Genomic DNA, 22,647 nt, shown 5'->3' with positions numbered 1-22,647 from the left:
ACACAAGATATCAACAAAAAATAATATCAACACAAAATATATATCAACAGAACTGCATAAGACAAATAGGTGGAGAAATACAACACTAAAATAACTGAATGACCGTACATACTAAATATCACCTACCTAGTAGGGGTAAAAAACAAAGTGAACCCCTAAAAGTAGTCATACAACCACCTAAAAAATGCAAAATAAAATAAATAAATAAAATAAAATAAACTCTCACAATGCTTAGTCTCAATCGCCGTCTCTTATGCACATTCAATGATCTAAAAATATTGAAATTAATATTCACTTAATATTTAGTAATTTTTTGTTAAAAAGTATGAATCAGTGGGTTTCCATGTTCTAACAGATAGCAACTCAAATCAATAGAAATTAATAAAAATTAACTTTAGTGTAAACACTACCTAAAAACATCATACTGTTCTGTGACAATCACATATACCCTAATGATGATATCATTAAAAAGAAATTATTAAAAAGAACTACACAGTGACCAAGAAAAAAACTGATTCAAAAGCACTAATCAGGTAATCCAGCACTCCTTACTGTTGTCTGAATGGGTGGATATAAAAACATCAGTTAAAATTGTTACTGTTGCAACGTGAAGATGAACCAAACTTTATTAATCAGTATATTGACTCAACACAACGTTGTGTTTCGGCCAAAGGGCCTACATCAGTATTTAGACTCCTGATGTAGGCCCTTTGGCCGAAACAGAACGTTGTGTCAAGTCAATATACTGATCATGCTTCAGAACAAAGGTCTTTTTAAAGACCACTACAATACAGACTGTATTTTACAACATTGCTAATTCTGGATCATCATTATCGTTCTCAAGTATTTAGACTCCTGATGTAGGCCCTTTGGCCGAAACACAACGTTGTGTCGAGTCAATATACTGATTAATAAAGTTTGGTTCGTCTTCACTCTGGAACTCCTGGTTTTTTACCCACTGTTTTGTTATATTGTGACTATCCGTGGGATTTCGTTGAGTTCTCCACGTTTGTGGATTCTCTACTGTTGCAACGTACCAAACGTGCTTACCCTGATGATTGTATCATTATAAAACAAATTGCTATTGCAAACTGAACAACGTTTGATTTATAGATTTAAGACTACTACTACTACTACTACTATTTAACATTTCTAGAGCGCTACAAAGTGTACGCAGCGCTGTACAAACACAGAAGAAAGACAGTCCCTGCTCAAAGAGCTTACAATCTAATAGACAAAAAGTAAAGCATTTAAATTTAAAATATTTAAGCAGTCAAGCACAAGAGAACAGTCACAGAAGGACTGAAGATGTTGAAGGGTGGTCAGTGTGATTAGGTGTAACTCTGGTTGGAGTAGTGGGAGAAGGTGATAGAAGAATAGAAATGGGTGAGGTAAAGTAATGAGTGGGTTGATAGGGAGGTTATATAAGACATGTCACTCTAGGGGTGGGTGGGTAGAGGGGTAGGGTGGGCGGGATTAAGTCTAAAGCAGGAGAAGGTATTCTCTGCAGCCTATCTGTGAGATGGAAAATGCTCTCTGAAGCTGCTGCTATAAGTTGTTAGTTTTCTCTCCCTGAAAGAGATCCAAGCCACACCCACGAAGTTCAAACTGTCAGTGGGGAGGGTGAGGGGAGGAAATGGCAGTGCTTGATGAAAAAGAGAGCTCAGTTTGATAGGAGATATACTATAGGATGTCATTCTGAGGCCAGGCTAAGTCTAAAGCAGGAGAAGGTATTCTCTGCAGCCTATCTGTGAGATGGAAAATGCTCTCTGAAGCTGCTGCTATAAGCAGGGTTGCCAGGTGGAAAATTTTTTTCCAGCCCAATCCAGCCCAAAAAACTGTTAAACCTTTTGGATTGAATCAAGAAACTGATCTCTCAGTGTTTTTATAGTACTACCAGCAGATTCCCATTATGTGCTGCTCAATCCAATGTTTGTTTATATCAGCCACCTTGTGGTCAGTATATGTCACTGCATGTATCCAATGCTTGTTCTACATCGTTTGCCTGGAAATGTCACATGACAGAATTCTTTTCATAAAATTATCCCTGCTTTTTAAAGTTTTTTTCACTTTTATTTTCACTCATCTGTTTTTGAGATGACCATGATATTTAATATACACTTTTGTTTGGATTAGTGGGTTCCTGTTCTGGAGTTCTGTTCTGTTTGACCTTTGAACTCTCAAAGGGGATATTTAAAGGACCAATCAGAGTGTCTGTTATAATGTGCCAGCCAACATAGCATTGCTAAGACTGCTGAGTAAGCTTGGGAAGCACTTATGTAAGGTAGGAGATAAGCCTGCTTATAATCGAACAAGAAAAACGCCCAAGTTCTGACCTAAATCGGGAGATGGACGTTTATCTCACAAAAATGAATAACGCGGTATAATCGAAAGCCGAACTTGGACGTTTTCAACTGCACTCCATCGCGGAAGTGTACAAAGTTGACGGGGGCGTGTCGGAGGCGTGGTGAAGGCGGGACTGGGGCATGGTTATCACCCAAACAGAGATGGGCGCCTTTCGCCGATAATGGAAAAAAAGTATGCGTTTGTAGCTAGTATTTAGGGCACTTTTCCTGGACCCTGTTTTTTTCATGAATAAGGCCCCAAAAAGTGCCCTAAATGACCAGATTACCCCCAGAGGGAATCGGGGATGACCTCCCCTGACTCCCCCAGTGGTCACTAATTCCCTCCCACCACAAAAAATGATGTTTCACAACTTTTTATTTTCACCATCAAATGTCATACCCACCTCCCTGGCAGCAGTATGCAGGTCCCTGGAGCAGTTGTTAGGTGGTGCAGTGGACTTCAGGCAGGTGGACCCAGGCCCATCCCCCCCCACCTGTTACAATTGTGCTGCTTAATGCTTATTAGTCGTCCAACCCCCCAAACCCACTGTACCCACATGTAGGTGCCCCCCTTCACCCCTTAGGGCTATAGTAATGGTGTAGACTTGTGGGCAGTGGGTTTTGAGGGGGATTTGGGGGGCTCAACACACAAGGGAAGGGTGCTATGCACCTGGGAGCTCTTTTACCTTTTTTTTTTGTTTTTGTAAAAGTGCCCCCTAGGGTGCCCGGTTGGTGTCCTGGCATGTGAGGGGGACCAGTGCACTACGAATCCTGGCCCCTCCCACGAACAAATGCCTTGGATTTATTCGTTTTTGAGCTGGGCGCTTTCATTTTCCATTATCGCTGAAAAACAAAAACGCCCAGCTCACAAATCTATCTATATAAAACGCACCTCCAACATTCTAATGAAGCCTCACTTTCCCAACATTCTAAAGTGAGGTGGCCTAGACCACTTTTTGCTCCATGAGTGTCTGCCCCGCCCACATGTCAAACGTTATGACATCGGGGGCGGAGCAATGACACTCAACCAATCGCATGAGGCAGCCTCAGTGATCGAAAACAAAAAAAAAACCTGCTGACACGAAGGGCAGGGACAGCTGGAGAAGGTCGCCCACCAAGCCACACCCCCTCCCTAACGACTCACTCACTGAGGCATGATGAGTGATAGAAAAAAAAAACCCAGCTGAAGCAAATGGAACGGACAGCAGCACAGCCAAGAGAAACAATGTAAAGCAAACTCTGTCTCACAGCAGGATCCCAGTTCCCCACTTCACACACCCTATAACCCTCCCCCTGTCAATCTCTAAAGAGGACAGCGAGGAGAAACAAGGAAGGTCGCCCACCAAGCCACACCCCCTCCCCCATAATGACTCAATCACTCAGACAGGATGAATGATAGAAAAAAAAACCCATCAAGTAAACGGAAGGCAGAGGACCACAGCCAGCACAAACAAAGAAGGTAAGGCTGAAAAAAAAATCTGTCTCAAAAAGCAATACAACAATGCAGCCTCACAGTTTCCAAACCCTGCCCCCACCTCTGATACTCTCCTCTGATACTGGCACACACACCAACACAGAAATACACTGCAGCCTCACAATTAGCAAAGCCTGCCCCTACCTTCCACCATCAACCCTCTCACTCACATACACACTGATGAAGATCCCAGTTCCACCCTTCCCAACCCCCAACTTGCTGTAAAAAAAAAAAAAAATGACAATCATCTGACTTGGCTCAGAATTAGCCCAAACACATGAGGTGAGCCAAAACCAGATCCCAGTTCACACCCTGCCACCATCAACCCTCTCACACACATACACACTGATGCACAATCCCAGTTCCCCCCCATCACACCACCCCACCCCCCTACAACCCCCGCCACCCCTCCCCCTGTCAATCTCTAAACAGAAGAACTGCTAAGCTGCTGTAAAAAAACATGGACACACATCTCACTTCCCTCACAATGAGCCCTGACACCAGTGGCGTTCCTAGTGGCGCTGACACCCGGGGTGGATCGCCGATGCACCCCGCCCCCCCCCGGTGCAGTGCGACCCCCCCCGGCGAAAGGACACCCCCCATCCCGGCGAACAAACCCCCCCCCCGGGTGCACGCCTCTGGGGAGGGAGGTGCTGCAGGCCGGTCAACTTCGTTGGTTTCCATTCTCCCTCTGCCCCGGAACAGGAAGTAACCTGTTCCGGGGCAGACAGAGCATGGAAACCAACGTAGCTGACCAGCGCGCGGCACCCCCCCAGCGGCATGCACCCGGGGCGGACCGCCCCCAACGCTACCCCCTTGGTACGCCACTGCCAGACACATGAGGTCAGCCAAAACCAGATCCCTTCGCCCCCCAAACCCCCTACAACCCCCCCATGCTCCCCTCCCCCTGTCAATCTCACACACATAGGACATGGATACATGGCCACTCCCACTTCCCCCCTTTGCCTCCCAGCCCCCTACAAACCCCAGCCCCCCTCCCCGTCAATCTCACACACACACACGACATGGATACAACATCGCCACTCACTCAACGCTAAACAACCTCCAACCAGGATCCCAGTTAACACTCCTCCCCCATCCCAAACTCACACACACACACTGATGCAGGACATAGATACATGGGCACTCACACTCTATGTATTCCACACTCAATCACTGACACCCCACTCCCCAGCAATGGTAACCCCTCCACCCCTCAGTTCCTCACACACACTCATTGCATCTCTCCTCAAAACTTTAAAAAAAAAACCTACCAGCACTCTTACAAACAGCCCACACAACACAACAACGCTGGCCAAACTCTAAACCGCCTGCCACCCACTCCCACTAAAGCAGCATCAACCCTGTCACACTCTGTCTCACTCTCTCTGTCAAACACACACACTCATACATTCACTCACTCCCTATCACACAGTCACTCTCACACACACTCTATCAAACATACACACTCAGAGGAAAACCTTGCTAGCGCCCGTTTCATTACAGTCAGAAACGGGCCTTTTTTACTAGTTGTCAAATAAAACATGGACGTCTATTTTTTTTCGAAAATACGGTTCGGTCCGCCCCTTCACGGACCCGTTCTCGGAGATAAACGCCCATGGAGATAGACGTTTTCGTTCGATTATGCCCCTCCACATGTTCCATATGGAATTTAGATTGTGGTGTGTACTGTTTAAACAGCTTGGCTTGCTTTAAATATATGTTTTATCAGTGCAATTTCTTAGTCAGTTAGTTTTTCTTAGCTTGTTTGATTGAAATTGGTGTAATCTGATCAGCCTAATGTTGTTAGCTTTAATATTTAAGGGGGTTTGGTATGTTGCAACAGTTATGATTGAAATAGATGATTGTATATCTACCTATACAAGTATCAGTAAAGCGCACTGCATTACATGCCAGTTGTGCTGAGTGGGATTGCTAAATGATACAATCATTAGGGTATATGTGGTTGCAACAGTAATGATTTAAATAGATGTATGTATAGCCACCCATTCATATAGCAGCATAGAGCACTGGATTGCCTGTGAGTTTTGCTGAGTGCTTCTGAATCAGTATTGCTACATCCTCTGCAAAGTGTCTTCTAATGATACAATCATCATGGTAAGCACGTTTGGTACGTTGCAACAGTAACAATTTTAACTGATGTTTTTATATCCACCCATTCAGACAACAGTAATGAGTGCTGGATTGCCTGATTAGTGCTTTTGAATCAGTTCTTTTCTTGGTCACTGTGTAGTTCTTTTTAATAATTTCTTTTTAATGATATCATCATTAGGGTATATGTGATTGTCACAGAACAGTATGATGTTTTTAGCTAGTGTTTACACTAAAGTTAATTTTTTATTAATTTCTATTGATTTGAGTTGCTATCTGTTAGAACATGGAAACCCACTGATTCTTACTTTTTAACAAAAAATTACTAAATATTGAATATTAATTTCAATATTTTTAGATCATTGAATGTGCATAAGAGACGGCGATTGAGGCTAAGCATTGTGAGATTTTATTTATTTATTTTGCATCCTACTAGGTAGGTGATATTTAGTATGTACGATCATTCAGTTATTTTATTATTGTACATCTCCACCTATTTGTCTTATGCAGTTCTGTTGATATATATTTTGTGTTGATATTATTTTTTGTTGATATCTTATGTCTTGTATTAAAATTATTTTATTGCATGCATATTTAATCTGAATGTTTTTAACTGATATTGATTTGATATTACATTTTATTGTATTATGTTTTTAGATTTGATCTGTTTTTATCTTATATGATTTGATTGTGGTTTTAAATGTTTTATTATAAAATATATAATATTCATTTTGTTCAATTTTTTCTGGTCTATTATCATTTTCAAAATCTTAACCGTTTCCTACTCCTGTAGAACTTCATTTGCTGTATCAATTTTTCATTCTCAAAGGATTCGATTAGATTATCCATGTGGCTCACTAATAAGATTATATCTGAAGTAAAATTATTTACTACCACCGTTAGGTCCTGGAGCACCTTCCAGATGATATTCAATGTAGCCTCCATGGGAGACAAAATCTCCAAGCTGATAGCTCTTACGGGTTTAGGAGTGACACCACTGACACGGGTTCAGCTGTAAACGACTTCCGATTCAGCATACACTCCTAACTCACACCTCCACTCCTTTGGACATGGTGGTTAAATGATTCGGGAGCGATGAAGTTGTTTCCAGGTCCAAGAGCCTCGACTCACCTTCGCCGGCACTAATTAAAGGACCCACCAACCCAGTCATCTGTGGGCAGCTCGTCGCGCAGCGGTCCCACACTTGCTGCACAGGGGACAAAACGCTGGCCATAGGCGGCTGACCCCCCATTGCCCCCTTCCTCTCAGTTATGGTAACTGCAAATGCAGAGAGGAAATTTCAAGTAAACAAAGACAGAACTTCAGAGGACAGTTGGGCCATTGAGCGTACAAGCTTCAGGTCACCATCTTTCCACTCTCCCTAGTTTGGGACATTGTCTGGTTTCTCCTCAGAGGCCTGTCTGATATGGGTAAACCTTCAGCATAGCCCTCTGAGTCACTGAAACACAGAAGCCCCTCCACCACTACAAGGTGGTGTCCCTTCGGAGGGGAGTATGGTCTCATTTTAACCGCTCCGTACAAGAACAGATTTCCTTCACACCAGCTGAAACCAAACTTTGTACTCTACTTGAGACCGCCTGCCAACACAAGACACCGGACTTCCAAGCCACCCACCAGATTTAGATCAAGTTTTGTGTTTGGCTTATGAGTCCTTAGTTGTAAATGACCAAGACCTCCTAATTTGAGTTTAATTTCCTTGGAAATTCTCTCCACTACTGAGAGCTGAGTGAAGAATGCTAATAATATGTTTTACACTAGACTGATTGTATTTAGGTTCAAAATGGTATTTTATCAAGGATGGCAGAGTTGCCACCTTTGAGAATTCTTAGTGGCTGTTCAAAGGTGAAAATGAGAAGTATGTCTTAACCTCCCAAAGGGAAACATAAAAAAAGTGGTTATTGATGAACACAGCAGATAAATGACTTAGGGACCCCTTTACTAATAGAGGAATAATTTATAAAGGTTTTATAATGTGAAAAGCCTGTTTTATATGTCATAGCACATACATGCCCATTGCCAATGGGCATTCCCGGAGCACAGCATGTGAGGAGCATGGATGGAGTGGCGCTTTGGGCTAAATTTTATATATGGCGCCTGAAAAGTCCACGTAGAAAAAAAACACGCTTAACATCCAATTATCAGTGCACTAATTAAGTTATGCACATTGTTATGAAATACGCTTTGATTTCCACACAGAAATCTCGGCGCGAATCCCAGGGTTTATGTCTGCCTGCCTTTTATACAATATCTGCCGGATTCTATATAGCGAGCCTAGAGATCTGCGCCAAAATCCAGGTGTATTCTAACGCTTGTAACCTAATTGGCTTAACAAATTAATCGGTGTTGATAACAGCACTTAAGAAGCAATAATGATCACTAATTGGCAATAATTAGAATTTACACGCACAACTTGCTAAGTGTATTCTGAAACGAACTGTGCCTAAATTCTGTGCGCAGTTCTAGAGGGGCGTGGCTATGGGTAGGGAAATGGGCATTCCAAAATTCACTCGCGTAATTATAGAATATAGCCCAGTATGCGTAAATTTACTCACAGGAATTTATGCCACGTTTTCGTTGCTGTAAATGGAGGTACATAGTTTTAGGCACTGGGATATCAACTAAGCGTATTCTATATATACCATGTTTTCCACCTAAGCGTAAGTGTATTCTAAATCTAAGCACCACTTATAGAATACGCTTAGATGGAAATGTTTACCATGCGGATTTTTTAGATGACTTATATAGAATCTGGCCCTATGTGAGTACAGTCAAAAACAGCGAAGATGACACAAAAAAAAGAACAAAGGAAAAAATGAAGAAAAACCAAAAATGAACAAAAAAACAGTAGAAACAGGAAAATTCTAAAAAGTAGAGAATGCAAAATATACTGAAGGGAGAAAAAATATAAAAAACAAAATTATAAATAAAATATAAAAATCAAAAAAGAAGACGACACAAGCAAAATGAAAAAATACTAAATGGATTTATTGAGGTGATATGACTCGACACAGCTGTGTTTCGGCCCAACTGGCCTGCGTCAGGAGTCTGTTACACCATGTATGTATTATCTGGTAATATCAATCCTTGAAGGGTATTCAGTTGGACGCGCCTTTATTCAAAAACACTCTACCTTTAAAAAGGCTGTGTGCACGATTCGGCAATAATCGTTATAGAAGACTCTGGTTCAAGAAATATATATATATTTCACTAGAATAGCTGCACACCAGCGTTAGCGTTCACTAAAAAGTGAACTAGCTAGTGAACGCTAACGCTGGTGTGCAGCTATTCTAGTGAAATATATATATATTTCTTGAACCAGAGTCTTCTATAACGATTATTGCCGAATCGTGCACACAGCCTTTTTAAAGGTAGAGTGTTTTTGAATAAAGGCGCGTCCAACTGAATACCCTTCAAGGATTGATATTACCAGATAATACATACATGGTGTAACAGACTCCTGACGCAGGCCAGTTGGGCCGAAACACAGCTGTGTCGAGTCATATCACCTCAATAAATCCATTTAGTATTTTTTCATTTTGCTTGTGTCGTCTTCTTTTTTGATTTTTATATTTTATTTATAATTTTGTTTTTTATATTTTTTCTCCCTTCAGTATATTTTGCATTCTCTACTTTTTAGACTTTTGCTGTTTCTACTGTTTTTTTGTTCATTTTGGTTTTTCTTCATTTTTTCCTGTTCTTTTTTTTGTGTCATCTTCGCTGTTTTTGACTGTCATTGTCTTTTGCGAAGACAGGTTTCTTCTGTATTTTTGATACCTATGTGAGTACACACACATTTACAGCTGCCTCAGAGCAGGCATAAATGTGTAAGTGAAAATCTATGCATTATTAGAAGTAGGGCTGTATAACTCATCACTTGTATCTTCAAATTCATCTTTATCATCGTCCTGTCACCTGATCGCAAACTTTGTTTGAATATCTTTGAGAACTGTTGCAAGAACATTTAATGTGTGGGAACCTTTCAGTAAAATCTTACATTGGGGTGACTGCCCAATGGATTGGAGCGTCTTTAGAGAGGAAGTCTGCTTGTTTGGTCCATAAGTAATTTCCTCCATCCCCACCTGTACTCTTCAGAAGTAGTTATTTAATTTATATTACTGAAATATGCTACAGGAGAGACCCATTTACAAAGTATGTATTCTTCCCAATTAATATTTCCAAATAAGCAAAAGCCCTTTATTAATTTGGAAATATTAATTCAGAAAAATACATACTTCATAAATGGGTCTCTGCAAGAGTCTCTAATAAATTTTGTACATGTAAGGGTTCAATCTAATTCTCCATGAAGAATAATGTTGCACTACTTTGATTGAACTACATATTTAATTTGTGTTCACTCTAATTGACCGCATTTTTCACTACATCAAAATATAGAAGTCTTCATGCAAGCAAGGCTGATCATATATAAAAAGAAAGAAAATTTATAAGAGAAAAGTGGGAAAAATTAAGTTATTAAATAGTACAATTACCTATACCAGAATGAACCACCGGAAAACGATGGGGGAATTCACCAAGCCTTAATGCACCTTAAGCGAATTAGCACACATTAAGGCCATAACACTGCTTGATGAATTCCCACCTACAGCCTTAATCCTACAGGAAACTGGATGAACAGCAACTATGGCAATAAAATTTGTTGGATCCTGCCACAACTATAATCTGTGCAGGAACAATAATTAACACCAACAGAACATGACACTCTCTTTGCCTTTATACATTAATCTTACTACTACTATTATTACATAAGTACATAAGTACATAAGTAGTGCCATACTGGGAAAGACCAAAGGTCCATCTAGCCCAGCATCCTGTCACCGACAGTGGCCAATCCAGGTCAAGGGCACCTGGCACGCTCCCCAAACGTAAAAACATTCCAGACAAGTTGTACCTAAAAATGAGGAATTTTTCCAGTCCATTTAATAGCGGTCTATGGACTTGTCCTTTAGGAATCTATCTAACCCCTTTTAAACTCCGTCAAGCTAACCGCCCGTACCACGTTCTCCGGCAATGAATTCCAGAGTCTAATTACACGTTGGGTGAAGAAAAATTTTCTCCGATTCGTTTTAAATTTACCACACTGTAGCTTCAACTCATGCCCTCTAGTCCTAGTATTTTTGGATAGCGTGAACAGTCGCTTCACATCCACCCGATCCATTCCACTCATTATTTTATACACTTCTATCATATCTCCCCTCAGCCGTCTCTTCTCCAAGCTGAAAAGCCCTAGCCTTCTCAGCCTCTCTTCATAGGAAAGTCGTCCCATCCCCACTATCATTTTCGTCGCCCTTCGCTGTACCTTTTCCAATTCTACTATATCTTTTTTGAGATACGGAGACCAGTACTGAACACAATACTCCAGGTGCGGTCGCACCATGGAGCGATACAACGGCATTATAACATCCGCACACCTGGACTCCATACCCTTCTTAATAACACCCAACATTCTATTCGCTTTCCTAGCCGCAGCAGCACACTGAGCAGAAGGTTTCAGCGTATCATCGACGACGACACCCAGATCCCTTTCTTGATCCGTAACTCCTAACGCGGAACCTTGCAAGACGTAGCTATAATTCGGGTTCCTCTTACCCACATGCATCACTTTGCACTTGTCAACATTGAACTTCATCTGCCACTTGCACGCCCATTCTCCCAGTCTCGCAAGGTCCTCCTGTAATCGTTCACATTCCTCCTGCGACTTGACGACCCTGAATAATTTTGTGTCATCGGCGAATTTAATTACCTCACTAGTTATTCCCATCTCTAGGTCATTTATAAATACATTAAAAAGCAACGGACCCAGCACAGACCCCTGCGGGACCCCACTAACTACCCTCCTCCACTGAGAATACTGGCCACGCAATCCTACTCTCTGCTTCCTATCTTTCAACCAGTTCTTAATCCATAATAATACCCTACCTCCGATTCCATGACTCTGCAATTTCTTCAGGAGTCTTTCGTGCGGCACTTTGTCAAACGCCTTCTGAAAATCCAGATATACAATATCAACCGGCTCCCCATTGTCCACATGTTTGCTTACCCCCTCAAAAAAATGCATTAGATTGGTGAGGCAAGACTTCCCTTCACTAAATCCGTGCTGACTTTGTCTCATCAGTCCATGTTTTTGTATATGCTCTGCAATTTTATTCTTAATAATAGCCTCCACCATCTTGCCCGGCACCGACGTCAGACTCACCGGTCTATAATTTCCCGGATCTCCTCTGGAACCCTTCTTAAAAATCGGAGTAACATTGGCTACCCTCCAGTCTTCCGGTATTACACTCGATTTTAGGGACAGATTGCATATTTCTAACAGTAGCTCCGCAAGTTCATTTTTTAGTTCTATTAATACTCTGGGATGAATACCATCAGGTCCCGGTGATTTACTACTCTTCAGCTTGCTGAACTGACCCATTACATCCTCCAAGGTTACAGAGAATTTGTTTAGTTTCTCCGATTCCCCCGCTTCAAATATTCTTTCCGGCACCGGTGTCCCCCCCAAATCCTCCTCGGTGAAGACCGAAGCAAAGAATTCGTTTAATTTCTCCGCTACGGCTTTGTCCTCCTTGATCGCCCCTTTAACACCATTTTCGTCCAGCGGCCCAACCGACTCTTTGGCCGGTTTCCTGCTTTTAATGTATCTAAAAAAGTTTTTACTATGTATTTTTGCTTCCAACGCTAATTTCTTCTCAAAGTCCTTTTTTGCCCTCCTTATCTCCGCTTTGCATTTGGCTTGGCATTCCTTATGATCTATCCTGTTACTTTCAGTTGGTTCTCTTCTCCACTTTCTGAAGGATTGTTTTTTGGCTCTAATGATTTCCTTTATCTTACTGTTTAGCCACGCCGGCTGACGTTTAGTCTTTTTTCCCTTTTTTCTAATACGTGGAATATATTTGTCCTGAACCTCCAGGATGGCGTTTTTAAACAGCATCCACGCCTGATGCAAGTTTTTTACTCTGCGAGCTGCTCCTTTCAGTCTTTTTTTCACCATTTTTCTCATTTTGTCGTAATCACCTTTTCTATAGTTAAACGCTAGCGTACTTGATTTCCTAGTTTCACTTCCTTCAATGCCAATATCAAAACCGATCATATTATGATCACTGTTATCAAGCGGCCCTCGTATCGTTACCCCCTGCACTAGATCATGAGCACCACTAAGGACTAAGTCTAGTATTTTTCCTTCTCTTGTCGGCTCCTGAACTAGCTGTTCCATGAAGCTGTCCTTGATTTCATCAAGAAATCTTATGTCCCTTGCGTGTACAGATGTTACATTACCCCAGTCTATATGCGGGTAATTGAAATCCCCCATTATTATTGTGTTGCCCAGTTTGTTTGCGTCCCTGATTTCCTTTAACATTTCCGCATCCGTCTGTTCGTCCTGGCCAGGCGGACGGTAGTACACTCCTATCACTATCCTTTTCCCCTTTGCACATGGAATTTCAATCCACAGTGATTCCAAGGAGTGTTTTGCTTCCTGCAGAATTTTCAATCTATTTGATTCAAGGCTCTCGTTAATATACAATGCTACCCCTCCACCAATCCGATTCACCCTATCACTACGATATAATTTGTACCCCGGTATGACAGTGTCCCACTGGTTATCCTCCTTCCACCAGGTCTCAGAGATGCCTATTATATCTAATTTTTCATTTAGTGCAATATATTCTAACTCCCCCATCTTATTTCTTAGGCTCCTGGCATTCGCATATAGACATTTCAAACTATGTTTGTTGTTCCTAAGTACATCATGCTTAGTACTTGACAGTATTAATTGGCAATCTTTTGTCTGATTTTTATTGTTATTTAAAGATACCCGATCTACTACAATCTCTTTTGCAACCTCACTATCAGGATACTCTATCTTCCCTGTTATGGTGATATCTTTGAAAGATACCTTATCCCGAACCATGCTCTTTTGAGCGACTGTCGGCCTTCCCCCCATTTCTAGTTTAAAAGCTGCTCTATCTCCTTCTTAAACGCCGATGCCAGCAGCCTGGTCCCACTCTGGTTAAGATGGAGCCCATCCTTTCGGAATAGGCTCCCCCTTCCCCAGAATGTTGCCCAGTTCCTAACAAATCTAAAGCCCTCCTCCCTGCACCATCGTCTCATCCACGCATTGAGACTCTGGAGCTCTGCCTGTCTCTTGGGCCCTGCGCGTGGCACAGGTAGCATTTCAGAAAATGCTACCCTGGAGGATCTGGATTTCAGCTTTCTACCTAAGAGCCTAAATTTTGCTTCCAGAACCTCTCTCCCACATTTTCCTATGTCATTGGTACCCACATGTACCAAGACAGCGGACTCCTCCCCAGCACTATCTAGAATCCTATCTAGGTGACACGTGAGGTCCGCCACCTTCGCACCAGGCAGGCAAGTCACCAGGCGATCCTCACGTCCACCAGCCACCCAGCTATCTATATGCCTAATGATCGAATCACCAAGTACAACAGCTGTCCTAACCTTTCCCTCCCGGGCAACATTTGGAGATATATCCTCGGTGCGAAAGGATAATACATCCCCTGGTGGGCAGGTCCTGGCTACAGGAGTACTTCCTACTTCACCAGGGTGATGCTCTCCTTCTAGGAGACCTCCCTCCTCCAAGGTAGCACAGGGGCTACCTGACTGGAGGTGGGACTTCTCTACAACATCCCTGTAGGTCTCCTCTATGTACCTCTCTGTCTCCCTCAGCTCCATCAAGTCTGCTACTCTAGCCTCAAGGGAACGGACACGTTCTCTGAGAGCTAGGAGCTCTTTGCATCGGGCACACACATATGACACCTCACCAATTGGGAGATAATCATACATGTGACACTCAATGCAAAAGACTGGATAGCACCCCTCTCGCTGCTGGACTGCTGACTCCATCTTAGTGTTTTTTGAGTTTTTCCGTAATTTAAAACTTGCTAAAGTATTAAGGATATCAGCCTATCACTAACTTACAGTTCCTCCTTTAAACCCCAATCTTCAAATTCCGAAAGCACAAGCAAAATTTGTTCACTTACCAGAGAAATATCCTCTTCTCCCAGAACTTATTAGAAGTTATTTCTTTCTGCACCACTAGTTCTTATCTTTGTGCGCATATTCAGTGGTTCCATTCATTTAAATTGCTACACTCATTACATGGATTGATTGATTTATTTGTTACATTTGTATCCCACATTTTCCCACCTATTTGTAGGCTCAATGTGGCTTGCATAGTACTGGAGAGGCCTTTGCAGGCTCCCGTGTTAACAAATACAGGGTGATGTTGTAGTAAGATCAAGTTCATGTGGTGGTGACTGCCAGCTAGTTTATTTGAAAGCATGGAAGCAGAAAAAACCCCCCCAAAAGAATAAAGTGATACTTTTTTTTCTTTTAACTAAACTAACAATCCATACAAGCGGTAACTTTGTCATCATTCATGCATGTAAGGTACAGCTTTTATTTAGTTGGCTTAAGTTATATTCAAAGCAGCTTAACTTCATACTCCAGTCCATACCCTATGCTGGCCTCCAGTCTGCCCTTAACTACGCACCTCCAAGTTTATGCATATGTTTTATGCACAAAATTATTTCTAGCACCGGAGTGAAAAAAAAAAAAGAAAAGAAATCCCGATGCATTTACTGCTTTGGTGACAAACAGCACCATAGGCGCCCGGTATAAGAGGCTTGGGGAGGCTAAGCCTCCCCAGCCAGAAGTGGAGCAAGGGCGGGGCGGACCGGACCGGACCGCCCCGGGTGCAGCTCCCGCTGCCTTGAACAGCTCTCTCCAGTCTCCCTCCCGTGGACCACGCGATCATTACCACCACCCCACCCCCCCCCGACTACTGCAGTATCGCTCTCCCCCTCCGCTCCTGTCCTGTCACGTCGTCTTTGAACGTCGAGGATTCCTTCCGGTAGCAGCAGAATCGGCAATGATGTAAGCGCTGCTTTCAGCCTGCCCCGGAAGCACTCTCTGTACAGTTTCCCGCGTAAGAGGGACGCTGTCCAGAGAAGGCTTCTGGGGCAGGCTGAAAGCTGCGCTTACATCATTGGCGATTCTGCTGCTACCGGAAGGAATCCTCGACGTTCAAAGACATGACAGGAGCGGAGGGGGAGAGCGATACCGAACTAGTCCGGGGGGTGGGGGGGGGGGGGGAGCGATGCATCATGCCAGCCAGTGAGGATGTGAGGTGCCACATCTAAGGGGAAGAGGGAGGAAGGAAAGCAATGGCAGGGAATGGGAAAAGGGGGGTGGAGAAAGGAGTGAGTGTGATGGGAGCAAGAAGGGGAGGGAAGAGAAAGGTGGGATGCATGAGGATGCTGGAGGAGAGAGAGAGAAAGTGGAAAAGAGCAGGGGAGAGTCAGAGAGAGATGGGGAGAGAACGAGGGGACATGGAAGAGAGCAGGGGGCAGGCAGAGAGAGATGGGGAGCGAAAGAGGGGACATGGAAGAGAGCAGGGGAGAGCCAGAGAGAGATGGGGAGAGAAAGAGGGGGACATGGAAGAGAGCATGGGAGAGCCAGAGAGAAGATGCTGGATGGAAGAGGAGAGAGAGAGATTAGTGGAAAGATGGGGAGAGGAAGAGGGGACATGGGCAGGAGAGAGAGAGAGAAGCTGCTGGGGAGACCCTAGCTGTCAGACGGAGAAATGCTGAATGAAAGGAGGGAGAGAGGGAAAATGCTGGAAGGAGGGGGCAGAAAGAGGGAAGACACTGGACGTAAGGGTAGGGAGGGAAAGAGGAAAGACACTGGAAGGATGGGGATAGAGAGGACATGCTGAATGGAAAAGGGTCGAGAGAGAGAACTGTTTAGAAGGAAGGGGAGATAGAGGGAGACAGTAGACGGAAGGATTGGGAGAGGGTAATGGGTAGAAGGATGGAGAGAGAAAGAGGCATTACTTTGGATGGAAGGGTAGAAGAGAAAGACATGGATGGATGGAGGGGAGGGAAGAGAGGAGAAATGTTGGACAAGGATGGAGGGAAGGAAAGACAAAGGAAGGAGATGCACACGGATGGAGTGGGAGAGAGGAGAAATGCTGGACATGGATGGAGGGGAGGAAAGACAGAGGAAGTTCATGCACATGGATGGAGGGGAGACATGCTGGATTTGGATGGAGGGGAAATTGCTGAATTTAAGGGCTGGATTGGAACACTTTGAGGGCAGATGCTGAAACTGGAGAAAGGATAGGGACAGGGCTACAGAAAGTAGACAGGACGCATAAGGACACAGGAGGATGGTGGACATGTTGAGAGAAAAAATATCAAATGGAAAGAAGACACTGGGACCAAAGAATAGAAAAACTAAATGATCAGACAACAAAGGTAGAAAAAAGTATTTTATTCAGAATTTATTAACTGGAATATGTCAGCTTTTGGAAATGTGCATCTGTGATATTTTGCTTGTAAGTTTCAATTTTTCTAGTATTGCTGCATGCTGAGTCTGACTTCTTGAGGTAACTTTCCAGTTTTGCCTTCATATCTGTTGTCATGTGTTTTTCATGTGTAATCAAGGTGCAGTATTCTACTAGTGTGTAGTATTTACAGCCCTTTTTTTTGTTTGTTTCAATAGGTTGTGTACTGGTGTTTTAGAGCCCGGTGTAATTACAGTGCTGCTTTTCCACGCATAAGGTTGTAGCTCATCCTGTCCTTGGAATTAGTGCTGTTATGGTTTGCTAAGGTTATGAGTGTGTTTTTGCACAAGTTTGTGTATAGTGTTTTGCAGTGGAGAGATTGTGTATTGGCATTACTGAGGTGGCACCAAAACATCGGAAAGGGAGCCTAAATCATGACACACTACCTCTTGAAGGATCTACATATAGTTGTTAATAAAAGGAGCTCATTGTGAACACTATCCACCCTAAAAGGGTGTTTTGTGGCTCTACATGAGAATTGTGATATTATGATCCCTTGTTTCATATTGTTGACGGTCTGCATTTTCTATATGGGTGGTATATTGGTGTATTAGGGTCTGCCTAGTGTTATGGTACAGTAAGGTTCTGAGTGTGTTTTTGCACAAATGTGTGCATAGTGTTTTGCAGTTGAGCGATTGTGGTTAGTATATGCTTTGAGCAACCACTTTATTATTTGACATATGATACATATCTAATATCTAAATTTAATAAAAGGTATTGTGACTATTTTATTTTTACTTATTTTTTTCCTGTGTTAATTGTGGCTATAAGCTCCGCCCCTGGCTCCACCCTTAACCCCGCCCCCTTTAGCATCCCCAAACAGTTGGGCCACCGACCGCCTATGAACAGCACTGTACAACAAGTGCTACCAGTCCAGCCCCACTTTCTCTCAAACACCGACCACGACGTTCACGTGTAGCGATCTGGATTGCTGCACGAGTGCACATGGTGGAGATCGCCACACGCACGCGCCGGTAGATCAGGTGGCCTCTGATGCTACTAGGACACGGATGTGTCGGGTTTGCGGGAATCCTGCGGGGATGGAAGCAACTAGTACCGCCTCCTCCTCTTTTCCTTCAATAATCCAGCGTAGCGGCAGCCGCACTTGCTTTTTGCCAGTGCTGATGCAAGGAAGTTAATGTAGCTAGCGAGCCCAAAGAGAAGATTTCTCTGCATCCACTCCCGCTGGCCTCGCCTCTGACGCAACTTCCTGTTTCCGGCAAGGCGGGTTGTTGCCTTAGGGACGGGACAGGAGTTGTGTGTCGTAAGGGACGGGGCACCGGAGAAGGAAAAAGCTGTGAGATTATTGGTGGGCGATCTCAGGTATGAGTTTGACGGTGGGGGGGATGGTATCTAGCGCTCTAGAAATGTTAAGTAGTAGTATGTGCCGGATCGCGAACGCTCATGGGGAGGGGAGGTCGGTGGGGATGGGGATGGGGAGAGGGTGTTCGGCGTGTAAGAATGTGAGGGCAGCCGAATGCATGTGATTGGGTATCTTTGCGTGTGGATTTGGGGGTATGGGGTGGGGGGCGGTTCTTGTTTCAAATTGCTTCCTGATCTCTGGGGTTTCCTGGGCGCTCCGGAAACTTTTTGCCAGGCTTTCAGTGGGGTGTCTAGTAAATTAATAGGGCATAAGCCGTTATACATCGGAAACGGGACCTGGGTGATCCCATGCCTTTCAGCTTGAAAACACCGGAGGAATGTGCTCCTCTAGGATGCAGTTGCATCCTGCCTTCTCTCTTTTGCAGTGAGTGGGTTGTGGCATTTGCCTTTAAATCTAGAAGCAGATCCGGAGGATGCGAATGAGATCTCCGGGTCTGCGTTTAGGTTTCTTCCTAGCGATAAAATCGGATAAAATGCAAACGCAGATCCAAATATCGTATAAAGTTCTTCTTTTAGGTTTAAGGGCAAGTGCTGCAACCAGCCCACTGCCGAAGGAAGTACATTCCCGGCCCCACCCCCTTTCTCTCTCACTTAGCTGTATCCCGGAGGAGCAAAATAGGTATAAACTGGGTCTTCCACATAAGTTCCACCGTAGAAAATCTGGTGGATCAGGCTTTTCTCTATTTCCTTATATATTTTTTGAAACTTCCAGTACAAAACAGGAAGTAGTGCTTATAAGACACTTTATTTGATGCTTGGACAAAGGGACCCTTCCAAGCATCAAATAAAGCGTCTTATAAGCACTACTTCCTGCGTTGGGGTGTCTGTTGGTCAGCCTCTACTTTGGCAATTAAAATTCAATGCAAAGAAATGCAAAGTGATGCACTTAGGGAGTAGAAAATCACGGGAGATGTATGTGCTAGGCGGTGAGAGGACGGGGAGAGGGATCTTGGGGTGATAGTATCTGAGGATCTGAAGGCGACGAAACAGTGTGACAAGACAGTGGCCGTAGCTAGAAGGTTGCTAGGCTGTATAGAGAGAGCTGTGACCAGCAGAAGAAGAGGTTTTAATGCCCCTGTATAACAGGGGTGATATGATACAGACTTTCAGATATTTGAAAGGTATTAATCCGCAAACAAACCTTTTCTGGAGATGGGAAGGCGGTAGAATTAGAAGACATGAAATGAGATTGAAGGGGAGCAAACTCAAGAAAAATGTCAGGAAGTATTTTTTCACGGAGAGAGTGGTGAATACTTGGAATGCCCTCCCGCGGGAGGTGGTGGAGATGAAAACGGTAGCAGAATTGAAAAATGTGTGGGATAAACATAAAGGGATCCTGTTCAGAAGGAATGGATCTTCAGAAGCTTAGTGGAGATTGGGTGGCAGAGCTGGTGATGGGGGCAGGGCTAGTGCTGGGCAGACTTCTACGGTCTGTGCCCTGAAAATGACAGATGCAAATCAAGGTCAGGTATACACAAAAAGTAGCACACATGAGTTTATATTGTTGGGCGGACTGGATGGACCATGCAGGTCTTTCTCTGCCGTCATCTACTATGTTACTATGTTACTACAGTATTTTGATTGCACTGTCTACGTAGAGGGCCCTCCTGTTTGCTGTTCCTGATATTCTGCAGAGTGCCATTTAACCAGTTAGGAGCCTTTCCTATCTGGTAAAATGGTTTTGAATATTGGGCACAAGGTAAATAAAACATCTCTGTGGCGCCTGTATTATTTTAGATTTAGCTCTTCTTTTTCTATACTAGAATTTCATATTGATGGTTGTAACACATTTTAAGGCAGAAGACTGTGAAAATTATATTTATTTATTTGTTACATTTGTATCGCACATTTTCCCATCTATTTGTAGGCTCAGTGTGGCTTGCATGGTACCGGAGAGGCCTATACGTATATATTTAATCGTATGTAATCTGTGCTGTATGTTGTTACATTGGTCTTTAAGTGCAAAGAAGAGTAATGTTATTGCTTAACTTTTATTCAACAGGTCTATTCTTTGCCACCATGGCTGAACCTCAGCAAGTGAGTGCACTGCCTTTACCTCCAATGCAGTATATTAAAGAGTACACAGATGAGAACATTCGGAAGGGTTTAGCTCCCAAACCCCCGCTACCTGTGAAGGATAGCTATATGATGTTTGGTAACCAGTTCCAATGTGATGATCTCATCATTCAGCCCTTGGAAAGCCAGGGCATTCAGCGACTGTATCCTTTGCAATTTGACCACAAGAAAGAGTTGCGAAAACTCAATATGTCTATCCTGGTGAACTTTTTGGATCTTTTAGACATTTTGATACGGAGCCCAGGAAGCATAAGACGGGAAGAGAAGTTGGAGGACCTCAAGTTATTGTTTGTCCACATGCATCACCTAATCAATGAGTATCGACCTCATCAGGCTAGAGAGACCCTGAGGGTTATGATGGAGGTGCAGAAGCGTCAACGTCTTGAGACTGCTGAGAGGTTCCAGAAACATTTGGAACGTGTGGTGGAAGTGATCCAGAACTGTTTGGGGGCTCTGCCTGATGATCTGCCTCTCCCAGAGGAAGTGACATGTGTGAAAACTGAACCAATGGATGCTGAAGACAACAGCTGTTGTGTCAGACAGATTGAAGAGCAGGGAGGGAGCCCTGTTTGTAAGCGAGAACCGGTCGTGGACAAAGATGCTGCTATGTGTGTCATAATTGATGAGATGACATAAAGCAGCTCTTTCTCACTTTCAATGTATATATTATATTTTTAAATTGTGATGTTTTGTGTGGGACAGAATTGAACCTGGAAGATCTCATGTATATTTTTTTAGCATACAATTTGTACAAGTAGAGTCGTCATAGATTTTAGTACACACTGGACCCAGGAGCCTTAAGTTCTTGGGGATGGCACGCATACCCCCTTCTCATTGCAGGAACAGAGCACTGCTAAAAGGCAAATTAAATGTTCACAAATTCAGACTAGAATTTGTGGTACATTTAATTTGTCTTTTAGCAGTGCTATGTTCCTGCAATGAGAAGAGGGTATGTGTAATTGAACCAGCTTACTAAGCAGGCCAACCCTTTGTTTGTTCTTTTATAATTATACAGTGATTTCAACTTTTAAAATACCCAGTGTTATTAGTCATTGAAAACAGAGGTGAAGATGAATAATTGAACAGATTCAGTATCTTGTTACGACTATAACTTAGACTGCCTTCCCATCTAATACCTAGTGAAGACAGTAGTCACCTCAAATCATTTTTATTTACTCTTATGCGTGTCATTAAGGTGGAAGCTAATATTGGAAGTAGTGTGAATGGTGTCATTTATAATGTTTTCCTACTTGTATTTTATATATGTGTATATAAGAGATAATTTCATGAGTTTTGCATGAAATATACTGTTAAAAAGCCAACCAGACGTGAGCTTTCTGTAGTTTGTGGTTTAAATCTGGCCTCAACACTTTTTCTTTGACTTTACAAGGCTGTCCAAAAATTAAAGAGCAAGAGGGCTGAGCCTTCTGGCTTCTGCACTCGCCTCCTTCCCTGTACTTTAGATGGGGTGTGGAAAATTCCCTCCAAGACTTACTGTAGCTCTCATGTTTATTAAAAGCTTAATGTACCACGCAGGCTGACTCGCAAATCACAGCAGTTTACGTCACAAAAATGTAATAACATACAATGAAAGGATAGGAACTCCAATTAAAACAGGACAGAAACACTAAACCCCAAAGAGAGTATATACAACTGTGTGTGCAGATTTACTAAGGCTGTTTCCATATTCTGTTATCCATGGGACAAAGAAAGTTCAGTAAATTAGGCCCTTACCCCCTTCCCCCCCCATTACCCTGGATTCCATAACGGTTGCTGAAATTTACATGCTACATTTTGGATGCGATCTTGTGTGTACATCTCAACATAGGAGTGGAGGATGGCCTAGTGGTTAGAGC

The 22,647-nt window shown here is 43.2% G+C and overlaps 1 protein-coding gene across 1 annotated transcript; it reads left to right on the top strand.

The window, feature by feature from the left end:
* The first annotated feature begins 18,372 nt into the window (after nt 1-18,372).
* Nucleotides 18,373-22,105, top strand: MED7 (mediator complex subunit 7). The gene is made up of 2 exons (XM_030211920.1): nt 18,373-18,655; nt 20,718-22,105. Exon 2 carries the CDS (start codon nt 20,735-20,737, stop codon nt 21,425-21,427), a length of 693 nt encoding a protein of 230 aa, XP_030067780.1. The 5' UTR covers nt 18,373-18,655; nt 20,718-20,734; the 3' UTR covers nt 21,428-22,105.
* The last annotated feature ends 542 nt before the right edge of the window (nt 22,106-22,647 follow it).

This window comes from Microcaecilia unicolor, chromosome 8, assembly GCF_901765095.1.
Source record: "Microcaecilia unicolor chromosome 8, aMicUni1.1, whole genome shotgun sequence".
Classification (NCBI taxonomy): Eukaryota; Metazoa; Chordata; class Amphibia; order Gymnophiona; family Siphonopidae; genus Microcaecilia; species Microcaecilia unicolor.
Note: the sequence above shows the minus strand (reverse complement) of the source record. Positions and strands in the feature narration are given on the sequence as shown.

Excerpts from the sequence above, each read along its gene's own strand:
- MED7 (XM_030211920.1), top strand. The coding sequence starts at position 20,735 with ATGGCTGAACCTCAGCAAGTGAGTGCACTGCCTTTACCTCCAATGCAG.